This window comes from Thamnophis sirtalis, unplaced genomic scaffold (assembly GCF_051295495.1).
Source record: "Thamnophis sirtalis isolate CommonGarterSnake01/CBP01778 unplaced genomic scaffold, rThaSir2_p1.2 scaffold_1, whole genome shotgun sequence".
In the NCBI taxonomy this organism is placed as follows: Eukaryota; Metazoa; Chordata; class Lepidosauria; order Squamata; family Natricidae; genus Thamnophis; species Thamnophis sirtalis.
Window position 1 is genome coordinate 110,391,239 of NW_028261381.1, and position 18,309 is coordinate 110,409,547.

At 34.8% G+C, this 18,309-nt stretch overlaps 1 protein-coding gene across 5 annotated transcripts in view; it reads left to right on the forward strand.

Annotated features, from left to right (window-relative positions):
* The window catches only part of SIPA1L1 (signal induced proliferation associated 1 like 1), a 155,391-nt gene extending 138,454 nt beyond the window's left edge, over window positions 1–16,937 (forward strand). For all 5 annotated transcript variants that reach the window (XM_087721734.1, XM_087721751.1, XM_087721762.1 and 2 more), the window contains 6 exons: window positions 2,381–2,546; window positions 9,120–9,342; window positions 10,480–10,626; window positions 11,748–11,862; window positions 12,963–13,041; window positions 14,895–16,937. In XM_087721734.1, the coding sequence (XP_087577860.1) occupies window positions 2,381–2,546; window positions 9,120–9,342; window positions 10,480–10,626; window positions 11,748–11,862; window positions 12,963–13,041; window positions 14,895–15,038 (874 nt within the window). In that variant the 3' untranslated portion in view covers window positions 15,039–16,937. The remainder of the gene's footprint in view (window positions 1–2,380; window positions 2,547–9,119; window positions 9,343–10,479; window positions 10,627–11,747; window positions 11,863–12,962; window positions 13,042–14,894) is intronic.
* Window positions 16,938–18,309: the final 1,372 nt, after the last annotated feature.

Sequence of the window (18,309 nt, forward strand, 5' to 3'; positions counted from 1 at the left end):
CATTGAAGTACAACTCAAATCATTGAATTAAAACTGTTTAATTAATTCAATGTACTTAGAAAATGTTCCTTCTCTTTAGTCACTCATTTCCTTATGGCAAGCATTTTTTTAATTATCTCAAAATACTAAAACACCACAGTCAATGTATATTATTCTTCTCCCATGCCCACCCCCTCCAATTTTAAAATCATAAAGCATGCAAAAGCTTTAAAAGGTAAGATCTCAGATTATCTCAAGAGGAATACTTTTCCCCAGGATCCCCCCCCCCCTAAACTAAGTGAAATTAGAAGCGTTTTAAAACGTTATTAGTTGGGCTCTACAAATCCTGATTTGGATTGCCAGGAAGGAAAGGTATGTAGGCACCATTCATTATTTCTATTCAGAGACCTTGGAACAGATTTAGAAATCATCTAATTTGTTCTAGGTTGTGTATAAATTAATTAAAAGGGGGGGGGGGAGATGCAACTGCTTTTTCCTCCAAACCACAACACAATTGGAACTACAGGGAGAGAATCTTATACCTGGCCCATATCAGAAATAGCGAATGGGATATGTAAAGCCCTTTTGTTAACATGAAGTAGAACTACCCTACTTAATGCTAATAACCCTTTGATTAAATACAAAGAGTAAGACAAGCAAAGAAAATCAAAGCATTGATGTCTGACAAGTAACTTTAAAAATATTCAAATGAGTTACATGTGTTACAATAACATTTTCCCACTTACCCCTTTAGTTTTTATACAGAGCACTTGTCTTATGTCACAATAACGCAGTTGTGTTTAGAGCCAATTAGTTACTGAAGAACTTACATACATTTAATCACACAGATAAAAAGTTAATCATAGATCATTATTAAAAAACATAGTAAGATGAAAGGAATAGATCTGATCTAGGTGTGCATGAAAATCCTTTGATTTTGAAACGAGGGAGAAAATCACTGTGTTCTGGTGGTTCTGCCAGAATGTTTCAGATCACTGTTTGGCAAAACTGAGATCCATCTAGTTTAACAGCTTCTGATTTTTGGAGAAAACAAAATCTGCAGATAAATAGAGTACGGATGGTGCATATCATCCCCTCTATCCTTTCCTCTTCACAATGTAAATTGTGTTGCATTCCAGCAAAACCTTCTCTACAATTTTCCTGGCATTTTCCCTCCTCCACTCAGGCACTACCCCTGTTACTATCTGTATTGCAGCCAAGCATATCCCACTGACCTACCTTTCAGCCCTCCCAGAAAACACAACTAGGTGAACTAATTCTACTTTATTATAAGCCTATATTAACAGAATCTTTCAAGTCTGAAACTACAAACTTCCTGCTGTCACTTTTCATTGCTTGATACATTAGGGCGAGTCCTTCTTAAGTTTCTTTCTCTGGCCACTAGGAGCTGGGAGCTCCAGCCTCTCTTGTCTGATTGTTTCCTAGGTATTATCTCTTTTCCTCATTCCTCAAGGTCATCTACACATTCCATTACACTACCTGTCTCCTGCAATTTCTGTCCAGCATCTTCCTTTCTCTGCTTCCTCTCAGCTGCTGATGCCTTTGGCTCCCCCAACCTTCAAAAATCACTTCTGTTTGGATCAAACAGTCTTGTTTTATCTGCACATTTCATTTGGTGCACAGACCAGAACTCCCAAAATATGTCCAATTATGTGTGAGCATGAGCCACTTCAAACCACTTCTTCCCTACTTGGAGGAATATGCACACAGAGCAATTTTGCACAATGCTTAGTTTTAGGTAGCCACAGTAAGACAGATGGTGTCTAAGCCATGATTTCCAGGAATAATTACTTAAACTAGGACCAGACACATGATGAAAGTAGTCTTTTGTATGTGTGCGTATATCATACATTTTCACTCTAGCATTGGAAAGACAAAGATTGCAGGGTGAAAGGGACCATATACAGATAAGGATGTGTTTTGAGGAAAATTGAGATCTCTTCCCCTCTCTTTTCTATGATATGCCCTTTAAGGACTATTTCAATGCTCCCCACCTTAAAATGGCAGGAAACTGTCCATTGTTCTTCACAGTTGTGGGTACAAGGATTCCCAAAAGCCACAGAAAGGGGACTTTGAGAACCACAGGAAGTCTTGTAGCCATGATACATTTCAGTGTCCTTAAGCACTGAAGGTATTGTGAAAGCCTTCTGATGGTGATGTGGCTAGGGTTGCTGTTGTTGTCATGCGCTTATTTGTTGTAACATTCATCCTTTTTATTTATTAATACTAAATTATTAATGATAGTTATTAATACTCAATAAAACTCAGTTTTTCCAGCTATCTAAATAGTCACTTTCTATTTAAACTTTCTCTTAAAAAAAACAGACATGATAGAAGCATTTTTGTTTGTTTTGTAAAGATGCATTTCTTTTCTTTTAAGGCGACATCAGAGTGATGGTAATGAAATGGCACATCCTCGGTTGCGTGCATCAGCCAGAGATCTTCGAGCCTCACCAAAGCGAGCATCTAAATCAAATATAGAAGAAGAGTTGAAGAAGCTAATAGATCTGGATAGCCCAACACCCGAATCTCAGAAAAACTTTAAGGTATGACTTTCAGAATTATCAAATGGAATTGTGCTGAGAAATACATTCAGAGATAAGCTAGTAGTTCTGTATTTCATTTGTAGTTAAAATCATAGATAAATTCACATACTCAACAATATGAAATGGAATCCTTGTATCAATTAATGGGTCTGTTTTTAATTTAAAAGTATGATATACGGTATTTAATAAATTCAGCTGATGTTTTTTGTAATTAATATTGCTTATTTCCGAAAATGCTGACTATATCTTGCCGTAGATTAAACATTTAACCTTATGGAGGTATTATACTTACTTCCTTTTTTTCCCCAGGACTCAATGCACAATACTGAATTTTATATTGAACTCTGCAGAAAAGTCAGTTTCTCTACTTAAGGCTGATTATGCTTAATTTGTTAAATTAAGATAGAAACTTCCTAGAAACCTAATCTATAGAGGCAAGCACAAGGCATTAATACATCTAACAATGTTTGCACTCACCTCATGAGTAGTAATTTCATTAGTAGTCCCATTTTTTATCTTTGACCTTTTTGTTTTTCCCCACAATTTTTCTTAGAAAAAATGTAACTTTACCATGTTCGCAGCTACTTCCAAGAGCTATTCGTGCTAATTGAATGTTAATTTCCACATTTCATTTAATTGATCAGCTCCTTATTTTTTCTGATCAGAGCACTTAGTAATGATGGACTGAATAGTTAGGACTTTTCTACTGCATCTGCATTTATAATTTTATAAATGGTTTCCCAAATTTTGAGGTGGTTACATATATTAAATCTGCTCAAAACACTTCTTGGATTCTATAGAAGTACTTACAAAGGTTGTAATGAATAGCATTGAAGAAAATGCCCAGATTTCCGAGATCTCCGCACTGAAAACCACTGAGTTAACCCTTCATGCCTGTCAGACTAAATGGTTTCCACAGCAACCATGCAAAGGAGGGCACAAGAAACTTCTTTCTTTGCTTGTCAAAATCCCAAACGGCTTATTAAAACTTCTACTGCGTACAGATTATTTTTCATTGTGTTGTCTTTAAGGCTGATGTTTTTTTTTGGGGGGGGGGAATTACTGTAAGCAAGGATTCCACCATCCCTCCCATGTTTTTTTTTTACTGGCTTTATGATGGAAATGATGAGTATTCCTTTCATGATTTATCAAACAAGTTGTTATCTCTTCCATAAAATCCCTATTAAGTTAAATGATTGATTATTGCAGTTGGTGGCTGGTAAAATGTCTGTTGTGAAAATGTTTATAATCAATATAATCTTCTCTATTTAGATGATAGATGGTTGCCATTCCATTAAACAAATGCTCTGCCAAATGTATGACACAATTGCTATTGTAAGCCTTTCTTTAAATATGCTTCCTCTTAATGAATAAGGATATGTCCTTGGAAAAGATTAGCTGTCCTCTGCAGAGTGTATTGTTTCCCCCCCTCCCCCTTTGATTTCCTTTTCTCCCTTTACCGTAATTTAGCTTCTCCTCTTTCCCAAAAAGAAAAATAGGGAGATAGTGGTCATGTTTTTTTTAAAAAAAAAACTAGGAAAGTTTAAATGAGGCAATGGAAGTGTTTTCTCATCTTCCATTGGCAGATTGTCTATAAAAGGAGGAGGAAGAAAAATGACCAAGGAAGAAATATTTTTGCAGCTGACAAAAAAAATTATGACGTTCCTTTACTGCACCTATTTTTATTTTTTAACCCAGTCCTCTTTTAGTGGGTAGGAACTCTTATGACGTGTTATTCTACAGTGTGTACAAAATGATGATCTGATTGTCTATCAGATTTGGATATTTGCCCATTTTATTTTTGCTGAACACTTATAGTGGAAACAGGAGTCTCAGTCCTTATTTTTATACAATGTGAAGGAAGGAAGGAAGGAAGGAAGGAAGGAAGGATAGATAGATAGATAGATAGATAGATAGATAGATAGATAGATAGATGATAGATAGATAGATAGTTTTCCATTCTTTAAATATCTCTTCTTTCTTAGAAAATCATGTTTGTATATTCCATCATATTTCAGTGCTTTCAAAACATCTGGAGATTATAAATAGATAACAGTTAAAAAGAGAAGCATATACTTTTGAACACATTTTCTAGTGGCAAATTATTTAGTAAGTATCTGATTTTGAGGTTAATTCTTTTTTCCCCCTAGAAAGTTTTTTATTTTCCATTTTCATAGCATATAATCACATATATACTATTAAATAGTCAATATCATGTTGTATTATTAAGTAATTACATCAATTCATCTTACCATCAATTACCAAAGGGGAAAAAAAGAAAAACCCAGTTATTGGCTCTTCTGCTCTCCATACACCATATTTATACCTTATCCGACACTTTCTTCCCCCTCTCTCCTCCCCCTTTCTACATCCTGTCTTCCCTCCATCATTTTCTACTCTACTTCCCCTGCCTTTCTCCTTCTCCTCTCCCCCCTTACCACTCCTCCTTATACACCTCATCTTCTCCCTTCACCCTCTCTCCTATCCCTCTCTCCTATCCCTCTCTTCCTATCTTTCTTCTCTCCTCTGCTTCCCACTCTTCCTCTAATTCACTTGGTGCTTTTCAGCTTCTGAGCAAACTCCCTTTTGTGTTGATGGTATTTATAATTCCATTTCAATATACATAAAAAAGAAAAAATAGCAGTATACATGTACAATCATAATACCTTAAAATCCAACACCCCTCCTCCAACTTAGTAAACTCCACTCCCTGCCACCCTCCCCCCCAAACCCCCCCAACCTTCCCTCACCCTGACTTCCCAAACAGTTTAAAATATACTTAAAGAGAAAGTAGAAAGTTAATTACGTCTTTGAATTGAGCTTAGCTCCTCCTTGCTAGGCTAACTATAAACAATTTGTATCATTTCTGATCTTAATCATAAGCTATCTGAAATTTCCTAGACCCATATTTATTTTGAATATAGTCAATCCATTTTTCCCAGTCTCGTTTATATCTCTCGTTTGAATTATCCTTGAGATATGCAAATATTTAGCCATCTCTGCTAAGTTTGTGATTTTCAATGTCCATTCTTGGATAGTAGACAAATCTTCCTTCTTCCAGTATAGTATTTTTGTCCAGAATACCTTAACCTTTTTGTAAGTCTACCATGTCATTTAATTTATATTGATGTTTTTTCCCAACCTGCAATAAACACTCTTTAGAATATGACTTTTAAAATTCTTATCCACCTTTTTATTATATAACAAATAAGCAACCACTATATCTCTTGGTAAATGCTCTCTTGCCTGCCAAGAATTAACACAGTTAATCACTAGTCCTAGGTTAATTCTTATTACAAACTCAGTCAGTGGATGTCTAGGTGAACATACTTCCTAGTTATGTAACAATATTTGGTACCGATGATTGAGAAACTTTGGTGATATACTCAGAGATATAAATATTCACATCATTATGTAACATGCAAGGGCTAATGTTATGCTATTGAAAAAAGTTTCTGCCATAGCAAATAGCAACCTTTTAGTATATTTCCAGATCATGATATTTTGCATCATGTATCAATAATGATCTCTGTATTCTGGTGGGATTTCAGTATCCAGGCCTCACTGAAAACATTTGAGTCATAATAATAAAAACAAATATTTTGAAGTCTATTTATGTATTTTTCCTATTGTAAAGAAATAACTGATAAAGTGTAGAATATTCAAAATCTCATTGAACTGAAAATGACATTTTAATATACATTCAGATTGTACATTTCTTTGAATTCATTTCTAAATAATGATGTGAAATGTGGATACATGATACTACCTTTCTTAGCTTGTTAAAGCAGCCACATTCCCCCCCCCCCTTGAATTGAATAGCTACCATGTGGTCCTTGCAAAAGAAAGATGTGTTTTTAGAAGTCATAGATACTATGTCTGCACCCTCATGTAATTTTAGTAAGAATTCTCATTATAATCACAAAACCTAATACAAACTAAACTTAGAGGAGAAGAGAAAGAAAGGATAAAAATGCAAGGAAAAAGAAAATGAAAAGAAAAAAGTAAAATCGTGAAAAAGAAGCAGAAAAATATCTAAAGAAGTGACTTCCAATCTTCATCACAACAGGTATAAAGAAATTTAGTGACTCTTTACTCCCTTCTAAGCTTACAAATAGTTTCCTCTCCATCCTATAGCCCATCCTTTAACTATAGACAATTCTATATAGAATTGTCTTTTCAGTCCTGTTGTTAGCAAAAAGTGCAAAAAGTCCATAAAGCATTGCCAGGAATAACAACAACAATTATTTTAACCTTGTTCAAATAAATTTACTTTATGTCCCTTCTTTTTACTTCTAACAGTTTTAATCATTCAAATATTGTCAAAGGATTTGATTTCCCTTCATTTCTTCCTTGTTCCATCACCCCTCTTTAACTAACCTCTTTTGTAAATCCAATATAAAAACAAATGCCCAGGTCCCTCTCTTGGTTTACCATTTGCATTTTCCTTTTGAATTTTAGGACATCAACCAATTTCTTTTGTAAATCAGAGAAATTTTCTTTTCCAAGTCATTTTCTTGGCCTGTCAGTTGTAAATCTAACTTTGATACCATCTCTACATAATTTATTCAGTAATATCTTTTTGACATAAAACAATCCATAGAAGCAGATATCATTACTTACATTGTTGATGTGGCTATTCTTCAAAAGTCTCTTTCAGTATTTTCATTATTATAATGGTTATTTTTAATAGCCTTGCTTTTTTCCTCTACTTAAATCTTTACCATCTAGGGTGCAGTTTTTAAATCCTGAAATTGCTTATCTCTATATTTATTTATTTATTTATTTATTTATTTATTTATTTATTTATTTATTTATTTATTTATTTATTTATTTAATTGGTTTGTATGCCACCCACTCTTGAGAGACTCAGGGCGGCTTACAGGTAAAAAAGGAAGGGGGGGGGGGACATACAAAAAATAAAAAACAACATTAAAAATTCCACAACATTCATAACTTAGGATGGGACTGGATTAAATCAACAGCCCCAGGCCTGCCGGAACAGCCGGTCTTGGTCGCTTTGCGGAAGGCCGGAAGGGTAGTAAGGGTCCGGATCTCAACGGGGAGATCGTTCCATAGGGCGATGCATTTCTTTTTTTAAAAAAAATAGCACAACTATTTCTTACAAAAAGCTGTTTTTTATAATTAAATCCAAAGTCTTATTGTAAATTTCAGTATTCCAAATTTATCTGTACTCTTAACCTGTATGTAATTTTCTAAGATCAAAATTTTGTTTAGTTTCCTCTGTTTATTTCAAATTCTTTTAAGTTCTTAAGCTAATAATTTTTTGCTTGTTCAGAGTTGAAAACAAACTCATCCAATAAAGTTTTTCAAACCTGTCATTCTGAGGTCCATAACAGTTTCAAAATGGTTAATAGACAATTTCTAAAAATGATCAGAAAAATGATTTGGGAACCTAATATCCTTTAAAAGTCTATGCTACAGTTACATGCAAAATGACCAATTCCTTCTTCTCCTGGTGTTCAGATTTGAGGAAAACCCCTGTCCTGCAGTCTCCTCTCAAGGAACAGCCTTCTGGCACACATATGGGTTGTATATCTGTGCTCTCCTTATCTGGAGAGGTCCAAGGAATCAAACTATTCACTGGTTCCTTGATCTTTGTTGTGGTTGTTGGCTCCGCTTTCATTGAGCGATGTTCAGTTCATCATATCTCCTCTAGAAGTGATTTTTATCACTAACGTCTAATAAAAAGTTAATGATAAAAAATCAAGTCAAATAAATAATACTATAATCCCAAGGAAGCCGAATAAGAAAAGTATCTCAAAACTTACGTGTAACTAAACATATCTATAGCTTAGACTGAAAGACTTAACACAGCATAGCCAAATCATTGGAGTTAAATGAAAAAGATAGCTCAACTCATTAATTTTATTGTGTGGTCACAATATAATTGAAGTTAATTTTGAAACTAAAGGTCCAGCTTTTGCTGCACTATCATATAATGCTACCTTTTTAAAATAAAAAATGAGATAATTACCAGAATAAATTATTACTATCTCACAGTATACTCTCATGGACAGAACGTTGGTGGGTAAAGGAAGTGGAAACTGCAACAGCATTTAGGTGCAGAAATAACAAATTAATTGGTTGTTTGTTTTTTAATGTCAGACTTATCCAACAGGTACAGGTACATAAGCATAAACCTGTTTCCACTAAGGGAGTGTCCTATCATTTGTGGATTCCAAGACTTCTAAAATGCTTCTAGTTTGGGAAATGCCATACAACAATAAAGCGATCTCTTTTTATTTATTATGCAGTCCCAGTTACCCTTCAGGAGATTAGGATATACTATATTGTTATCAGCATGAGAATATTACTAAAAAACTGCATTTTTACACTTTTCCAATATGTTAATAGGGACTTTTCTAGTACGTTTTTCTACAGCACAGGATAAACAGGAATTCTCACAGCAAGCATTTAATTTTGATGCAGATTAACTGCACCTCTAGAAACTGCATCTCTGAACCCCACCCACGATACAAAACCTATTATGAATGGCTCATTTTTAAAGGGAGTGTTACACATTCTTGACTTGTGTTATTCTTCTTTCAGTCTCCCTTCCCCACCACTCCTATTTCAAGGCGGGCCTTGCAGCGAACTCTGTCAGACGAGAGTATTTATAGCAGTCAAAGAGAACATTTCTTCCCCTCCCGAGCTTCCCTTCTGGACCAAGCTCTTCCAAACGATGTTCTTTTCACCAGTACATACCCGTCTCTCCCCAAGTCATTACCACTAAGAAGGCCATCATACACATTGGGAATGAAATCCTTACATGGTAAGTGAAATGCTACATCTAGATTTACTATACATGTTTTGTTTGATATACATAATTATTGTTATTACTATATGCTGCCCTTTATTAGTAATACTCAAGGTGCTTCTGCATCCTATTTTCCCACAGCAACTCTATAAGATGGATTGAACTGAAAGAAAGTGACTAGCCTAAAGTCATCCAATTGGCTTTCATGCCTAAGGTTAAACCAATATTTGTAACCTGCATTTATATTTATGGCAATCAATTGGCATTTATGAATTATTCATTGCTTCTATACCTTTGGAATTTAGAATACTGTAGTCTGTTGAATTTCTTTTAATTGTTAACATTTTAGCTAATTTGGAATGTTGAATACTCTTTTTCAAAGGAATGCTGCTTGATATATTATTGTTATTATTACTCTGGGATAGTTGTGCTCTTTATTTTTAGACTCCTAGCCCACCAAAAAAAATTGATCCAGCAATTGGAAAACAATGTTTTATCTGAAAATGCTAAATATATACAGTAACTTTCAAATAGTCTTGCTTGATTATCAAACACCATACATTGATTTACCAATTGTTATTAATCTTTTTAATAATAAATGAGATGCATTATAGTAAGATTGTGTGGTAACATTTCTGGGAAACAAAACAAACAAGCATATAATTTTAACCAATCTTTGAGGAAAAAAATGCTGGGGAGAAAGCGTGGGGGAAAGTGACCCTTTTGAACTCACAGCTAAGGTAAACTGCATATATTCTGAAAACAATTCATATGTTTGATGACTACAGCAAGCAGAAGTCAAAAGAACCAATTGTGTATCATGGCCAGTTATTCTCACAGGGTTGTTGTGGAATAAATAGGAGGAGAAAAGATGTCCACTTGAGTTATTTATAAAAATAATAAAGGCAGGATAAAAAAAAATCAAATAAATAAACAAAACTTATTTTAAAAAATGCTGATGCTTTTCTGATTGGCAGAGTTGGGGAACATATCAGTAGCAAGCAAGGCCAACTTGAAAAATTGTCTCATCTAAAAAAGGATGATTCCATTCAGTCTTGGTTCTGTCTCCTAATAAGAGTTATTTGTTTTTAATATCTACCCTAAGTGCTTCTTTCTTCCTTCCTTCTTCTTTTTCTATCCCTTGTGGTTTAGGAGAGTTCTCTGCCTCTGATAGCTCCCTCACAGATGGCCAGGAGCAAAGAACGCAACCGATGCCAGATCCAGGGCTCATGCCCTTGCCTGATTCAGCTTCAGATTTAGATTGGTCAAATTTGGTAGATGCTGCCAAGGCCTTTGAAGGTAAGAGTTAATTATTTCTGATGTTCTCACACCAACTTACAGGTCCTTGTTTATTGTTTATATCACTGCTTTGTACCCCCAGCTCTTGAGACCCATATTCAACTTCGTTGATGACCGATTGCTGAAATACTGTCTGCTTTCTTTTGTTTATATGCTTCAATTATTATTGGTGTTACTGGATTCAAACTCTGTGGTTTCACTACAAATTCTACATTTGCATCTATAGAAATTGCAAAACATAACTTTTTACACCAGGTCAGAAGGAGTAAAAGGAACACAGAATTTTAAGTGATATTTTGATCACAGCTGAAATGGAATACAGGTAGCCCTTGATTTACAAACATTCATTTAGTGACCATTCAGAGTTGCAATGGCACTGAAAATAGTGACTTGTGACTTCTTTTCACACTTATGGCCATTTCAGCATCTCCATGATCACATAATCAAACTTTGAAAACTTGGTAACGGGCATGCATTTATGACAGTTGCAATGTCTTGGAGTCATGTGATCACCTTTTGGATCTTTTGAAAATCAAAATCAATGGGGAAGCCAGATTCGCTTAACAACCATGTTATTAATTTGTACAAGGGAGAATACACAGCAAACTCAGCAAAGATACATTGCTTTTGATGTGTATTCCCCATTGTGTCCCTGCTTAGTCTCTTGAAATCCCTTCCTGTCCAATTAATGTAAATGTAAACATTAATCCCTTCTTGCTAATTAACTCTCTCTGTGTGTGTGTGTGTGTGTGTGTGTGCATGCGCGCACGTGCATTCCAAAATGCAGGGGGATTGGAAAAAGGAATGCACATTCATGGTTATGTGATTTCCCACTTAGCAACTGCTTCACTTAACAACAGAGATGCCAATCCTAATTGTGGTAACTAAAGGAGAACTACATATATGTTCATTAGATTCTAGGAATTACCTGCTCTTAACTGAGGAGGACAGATTATATAACTCAAAGGCAAAAGTGTCAGAAAGGAATTAAAAAGTTACCATAATTACCCGAGGGGTAAATCTTCAACTCCTCTTACCAATTTTAATTTTACTATAATATGCTTTTACTGTAATACTAATGGAAAGGAAATTAGCATATGTGTTTGTCTTTTTCTTTCCAGTCCAGCGAGCATCCTTTTTTGCAAGTAGTGATGAAAACCATAGGCCCATCAGTGGTGCCTCCAGTAATGATCAGGCTGAAGATCAGCTTTCTGCACAGATGAAGCCTTACACTGAGTAAGTGACCCACTAAACCATCATGCCTCTTATAAGAAATCTGGGGAAATTATTGTGCAGTGGAATCTATAAATCTTAGAAATTTAGAATATATGCACTCTGACCTATGGAAAACTGAACATGTGATTTCAGCATCAGGAAGTTTCTGAATATTATTTGAGGTGATAACGTTATCTAAGAATCTGAAGTTCATTTCATTTAGTGATTGTGTAATTAGTAGAAAAGAGATATGTTCTAGACAAATGGGATTTTACTGTAATATTTACAACAAAGAACACACACTGTTTTTAAGTCTTTTTAAAGGTATATAGTATCATCAACTCTATAAAGACAGGGCTGAAAATTATGAGATATCTGAAAGTACTTCAGAAGTACTGAAGTTATTGTCTTCATATAGCACTTAGACTTATATACCGCTTTACAGTGCTTTAAAGCCCTCTCTAAGCGGTTTACACAGTCAGCATATTGCCCCCCAAAATTTGTGTCCTCATATGCCAAGTATATTTTAAAAATTCCTACCATTAATTCTGTAAAAAAGAATATGAAATAGATAATTGCTTCCACGGGGTTAATGCTAATTCTTGTTATCTGAAACATTGATTAAAGATGAAGTAAATTTACCATTGAACTAAATTCTGCATTCATGCCATAAAAGGCCTGGAAAATTAGAAGACTGCTGACATTCTTTAACCAGAATTTGCTGAATGAAAATGTAACATAATTATCCCTAATATAGCAGGTTGAAGCCACTCATTTCTATAGCATATGATGATGAATATATAAATTTTTTTTTTTTAAAAAAAGTGAAAAAAATGAAATTGTTGTTAAATTAGTTGTGTGTGTATGTATATTCTTACAACTACTGAAAAAACAACTACTGAAAAAAGCTTGGAAATTTCTCAGAAAACAATAGACTATATTAAAATTAGAACAATGAAGAATTAGACTCTTTTTAATTCAGCAGAGTTTTTTTTGTTCCCTGCTAATCATAATGCAACTTCAAATTATAATTAAAAAATAAATGTACTGCATAAAGTAATTAAGAAATAAATATTAAGAAAATGTTGCAACTCCATTTTTGTTTTTGTTTTTTCCTGCAGTAAAGAATCACCTCCTCTTGCTTCTAAAGTGAACCAGCTGGAGAGTATGCTAAGAATATTGCAGGAAGATTTAAAGAAGGTAATTATATTTGTTTCAGTATCAGCTTGTATTAAATATTCACTTTGGCTCAGTTTGGTTTTCTGTCAATTGATCACATGATAAATCTGCTTTTGGAATAATAGTCATTTTAGAATCACCATGAAGTCCTGAAGATATTACCGTAAACTATAGGTTGTTCCAAATACTGTAGTTATTTTGCAAAATAAGTGGTGTCCAGTCCAGTTACATTTGTAAATGATTTGATTAATCCTTTGTGTATTGCCTAAAAACCTCCAATAACAATCGGTATGATTTTTTCCTCCATAATCTTTCGACTTCAATTATAAATAACAGTCTTTTGTTATTTTCTCCAGTTTTTCATCAAGTCAGCTGTATTCAGGGATCAGTGAACCATCCATTCTTCTTTTCTCTAACAGTAATATTTGATATATTACATTATAAATGAATTCTGAAAAGTCACATTTCAGTTCTCCTCAGTTTTCAATACAAAGTTGCAAACTATAAAGCCAAATGATTACATAAATTCCAGTGGTCAATTTTTCCACCCTGTAGTGGAAGTATTTATAGTTTGCTTGAATGATTTTCCTGTGCTACTAATGAAATTGTATATAATTTCATCTCTAATTTTACATAATTAGCATTATTGAAAATATACTCAGTTTTGGCTTTAATTATATTAATTTGCAGCACTTGTTCTGGAGCTGCCATGATAGTCCCATCAGTTTCTTTTTAACTGTTCCAGATTTCTGTTTTTTTTTGTTGTTCTTGTTCTTATTGTCAAAATATGTGAAATTCAGTGATTATTACAGTGATGGGCAACCTTTTTGGCGTGGTGTGTCAAAAATCGGCAAAAAATCGAGCATAACTCGCGTTGTGTGTCACTTCGACAAAAACATAATTTTGCGCAATTTATAGTTTAAACTACAAAAATGTATAATTGCAATATATAATTGTATTTAATAAACCAAAAACAAATTATTTAACATACCTGCTTAGTAACTTCTTTGTTCATCAGTCGATTTCGTCTGTTGCCCTTGATATTATTGAACTTGTTTGGGGTGCCGTGAACCAGGGCTGTGGAGTCGGCTGCTTCCAGCTCCACGTCCTCATCAACATGCCGCTCCAGCCCGCCCCTGCTATGAATATTCCTAGTGACGCAAGGGCAAAGAATATGAATATTCATAGCGGGGGCGGGCCGGAGCGGCATGTTGATGAGGACGTGGAGCTGGAAGCAGCAGACTCCACAGCCCTGCCGTGAACTGAGATAAGTGTGGTGCGGTCGTAACCGACAGTCCCAGGAGTAGACTCTCTGTGCCGGCCTGACTGGAGAGAGGCGCGCACTGTTCCCGCGCTCCTCTCCTGCGGGTCCTCCCTCGCTGTGCTGATGACGTGTGTGCGCACGGCACGCACGCCTTACCAGCAGCCCCTGCGCTCAGAAAGGGGCGGCGGTGATACAGTAAGTGAGTGTGGGCGGGGGAGATCACACAGATTCTTTCATCCTCGGCGGCCGTGCAGGAGCCGAGGATGAATCGCATGAAATCCTGTGCGTGTCACCCCAAATGGCTACGCGTGTCAGCACTGACACGCGTGTCATAGGTTCGCCATCACTGGATTATTAAAATAGGGATTCTTCAGTCTTGCTTTTTAAAAAAAAAGATATGTTAGTAGATCTCCAAAGTATATGTTAGAGTGGAATAAAAGTACTATGTTTTTTAGAAAAACTGACAAAATATATTTGTCATCAATTTAAGAGGAAAAAGTCATGACCAGTTTGGAAAATCTTTGTAAGAAACATCTGAGCTTATATTGCCAGTAATATTTATGATGTAAAACCCACTGGTGATATCTGGTGTTTTTTATTCTTCTCTCAGGAAAAAGAAGACAAAGCCAATCTTCAGGCTGAAGTACAACATTTACGGGAGGATAACTTACGATTACAAGAGGAATCGCACAATGCCTCTGAAAAATTGAAGAAATTCACTGAATGGGTTTTCAACACAATCGATATGAGTTAATAGCACATATGAAACAAACGCATTGGCAAAAAATATCTCTGGAGTGGGACTCAGCTTTAACACCATCTTAAATTATATAAACCCAGTCAGAGCACTTTCATATGTTTCATATTAGGGGTACCTTTTTTGTTGTTTTGTTTTCCTTTGTTTCATTTTAACATATCTGCAAGCACCCAGAATAATTGCAGATCAACTATCAGTGAATGCCTTTTATAGAAAAAGAAAAAAATAATTTTAAAGGAAATAAAAAATTAACTACTAAAATGTGAATGTCTTTAGATTTTTTGCACATTCTCTTTACCTGTCCTGTGTAAAATTACTTGGAAAGTGGACTAGAATAACTGTCCATTTGCCTCTAATTCATTACTTTGTATAAGTTTCAGATTAATCTGCTTCATTCTTGCTGCTTTGGTAAATATTTCAACAAGACTTTTTTCCCCAATGCTTCCTTTCCATTGTTTTGAATATACTACAGGCAAGAGAGGTTGTTAACTGTCTTGCGTGTCTCTTAAGAATGCTATCTCCACACTTGTATAGAATCATTGTCCAAAGAATATCAGAATGTGCACACACATCCATGTGTGTATAAAGTGTAGCTAGCACAAAGCTATGGATATGTCAAACTATCCACTTATTTTTTGCACATCTATATAAATTTGATGCTCCCAAATGAAACCGCTTGAGATAAACATTGCAAAGTAGATATATTAAATGCATATTTCTTCTCTGGAAAAGAGAAAAAATGCTACTATTGTAAGAATTATTCTGTCTTATACCAGCCAGGAATATTTCTTTCAGTGGTCCCTTCTAATGATTGAATTAATTTTTCATAAATACTTAATTCCTGCTGTCTGAGAAATTATTGATAGCTTTCAGTGGCTGCTAGAATTCTTTCTTAGCACCTTTACTTATATAGAGATTTTTTTTATATATGTGCACACACAGATTAAGAAGTTAAAAATGCAAATCTATATCTTTTACTCTGGCATAAATATGGCATAAACTAATTTTCAGTAGTTTTCCAGTTAATGCCTCAAATAAAATAATAATTGGACAACTGTTATTAAAACAAGCAAAGTTCCTTCCTTCCCCCCTCCTTTACAAATTTATTTTGATTATCATATTATGGATTTTTCAATAAAACTGGCTATTGTTAAGTATGTGTGGTGGGAGGCTAACTTACCATAGAATGTCACACCTGCAGGACTCTTTAATATTAGGGTGGGGAGGGAAAAGTGTGTATACAGCAGCCTGCTAAACATTGTTTGAAGTGACATATGGTGAATTTTAGTTTGTGATCTCCACTGCATGCAACTGTGATAATGCTCTTTGCACATTTCCACACTTGGTAAGAACAGCCCATTTCTCTCAGCTTCATAAATTCTTTTTTCCTTTGTTCCGGCTACCATTCTTTGCTGGAAATATTCTTAACCGCTACCATTGAGTCTTCCTATCCTTTTTTGATATGCATTTTCATAATTCTTAATAATTATACAAATCCACATGGTTTGCTTTGACCTAAAGCTTCATGTGTGGTGATCATCCCATTGGGATGTATTGTTCTGATTATATCTGGGCCATCAAAGAGGATTGATTTGAAAGTATTTCTGGAGTGCTTCTGCTAGAATATATTTTAGTTGGGTTCTTCCCCTCCCCCCCCTCCTCCAAGTAACTTGTATGAAGGAGATCTATATAATGCCTGAGGAAATTTGTAAATGGGAAATATTGCTAACAACTCTAAGCATCCTGATTTTTTTTTGTTCTCTAGTTTTTGGTTTTTTTAAATATTGGGACTTGGGGCAGACTATTTATTAGAGTTTTGCAACAGAGTTCTTGTATGAAGCCTCTAAACGGCTACTTGTAAAAAAAATTCTGACAATAAAATTCATTTTAAAAGCTCTTCTAGAAATAATGTTTTGTTTGTTTTTATTCTTCAAATTCTGATTCTTACCATGTCATTAACATTGAAATCCACAAATGTGAAAATTAAAACCACTGAGAGGTTTTCCGATTTTTGCACAGAATCAAGTTGGGTGTGGGACCATTTACCCCACTGTACATTACTAAAATCTGGATTAAAATACCTTAGCAAATCTATCTCTAGATAATTGCTCCCCCTATCAAGCTCTCTTTTAGTTAAGAATTTGTTAGAAAAGTATTCTTAACTACCATAAAATTGGGTTTTTTCCATTCTGTGATACACATTCTAGAACGTTGAACTCCTGCTTTTGACCTATTTGACATTCTTTTAGCTATTTGAAGAGTAACATGTGTTCCCTCTTGGTCATCTCAAGGCTAACAATGCTTAGCTACTTTGACTTTTCTTCATATAACTTAATTCCTTGTCTCAGATTTTCTTCATTGCCTTTCTTTAAATCTGTTCCACTTAGTCTGAATCTTTCTATTGTGTGTGGGAGGGTGTTCAAAAATAGACACAATACGATGGGGAGTCAGTTAATAGTGAGGTGGAATTTTTCTGATTTGGAATTATACTTTTATTGGTACAGCCTAAAATTTTCCTTTTTTTTTACAGTTACAGAATTTTTCACCACTAGAAAGTGTTACTTCTGTTTTCTGGAGACTTATGAGTAATGACATTAAACTTACTAAAGAAAGGGACAATATTCTATCCCGAGAAAATCTGCAGATAAATAGAATTGTCATGGTGGAGCATAGTGCACTTTAGATAAGGTGGTCATAAAGCAAAAGGAATAAATTATTCATATGTTTTAGCAGGTATTTTAAAAGTCATTTCTGTTTATCACACAGATGAAAGACTTGGCTTCTTAAAAGCATTTAATATAAAAATAATAGACATGTTGCCCAATTTAGAGCACAATTACAATCAGTTAAAATTTTAAGTAATATAATTGTAGTTACTTTTCCTTGCTCTAGAACAGTGGGTCTCAACCTTCTTAATGCCGAGACCCTTTAATACAGTTCCTCATGTTGTGGTGACCCCAACCATAAAATTATTATATGTTTTTTTGGATTTTTTCAAAAATAATGTGCTTTCCGATGGTCTTAGGCGACCCCTGTGAAAGGGTTGTCTGACCCCCAAAGGAGTCCCGACACACAGGTTGAGAACCTCTGCTCTAGAGAAATCTCTTATTTCTCCAATCCTTTAGTTCTATCTCCCTCCCTTGGATGGAAAATTGAGGCTTCTCAGAAAATCAGGACCTGATTTTCACATATCCTATAAATGAGTTGCATGGATGGGGGAAAAACTGACAAAATCCAGAAATCTCACAAGATAGGAAAATAAAGGGTA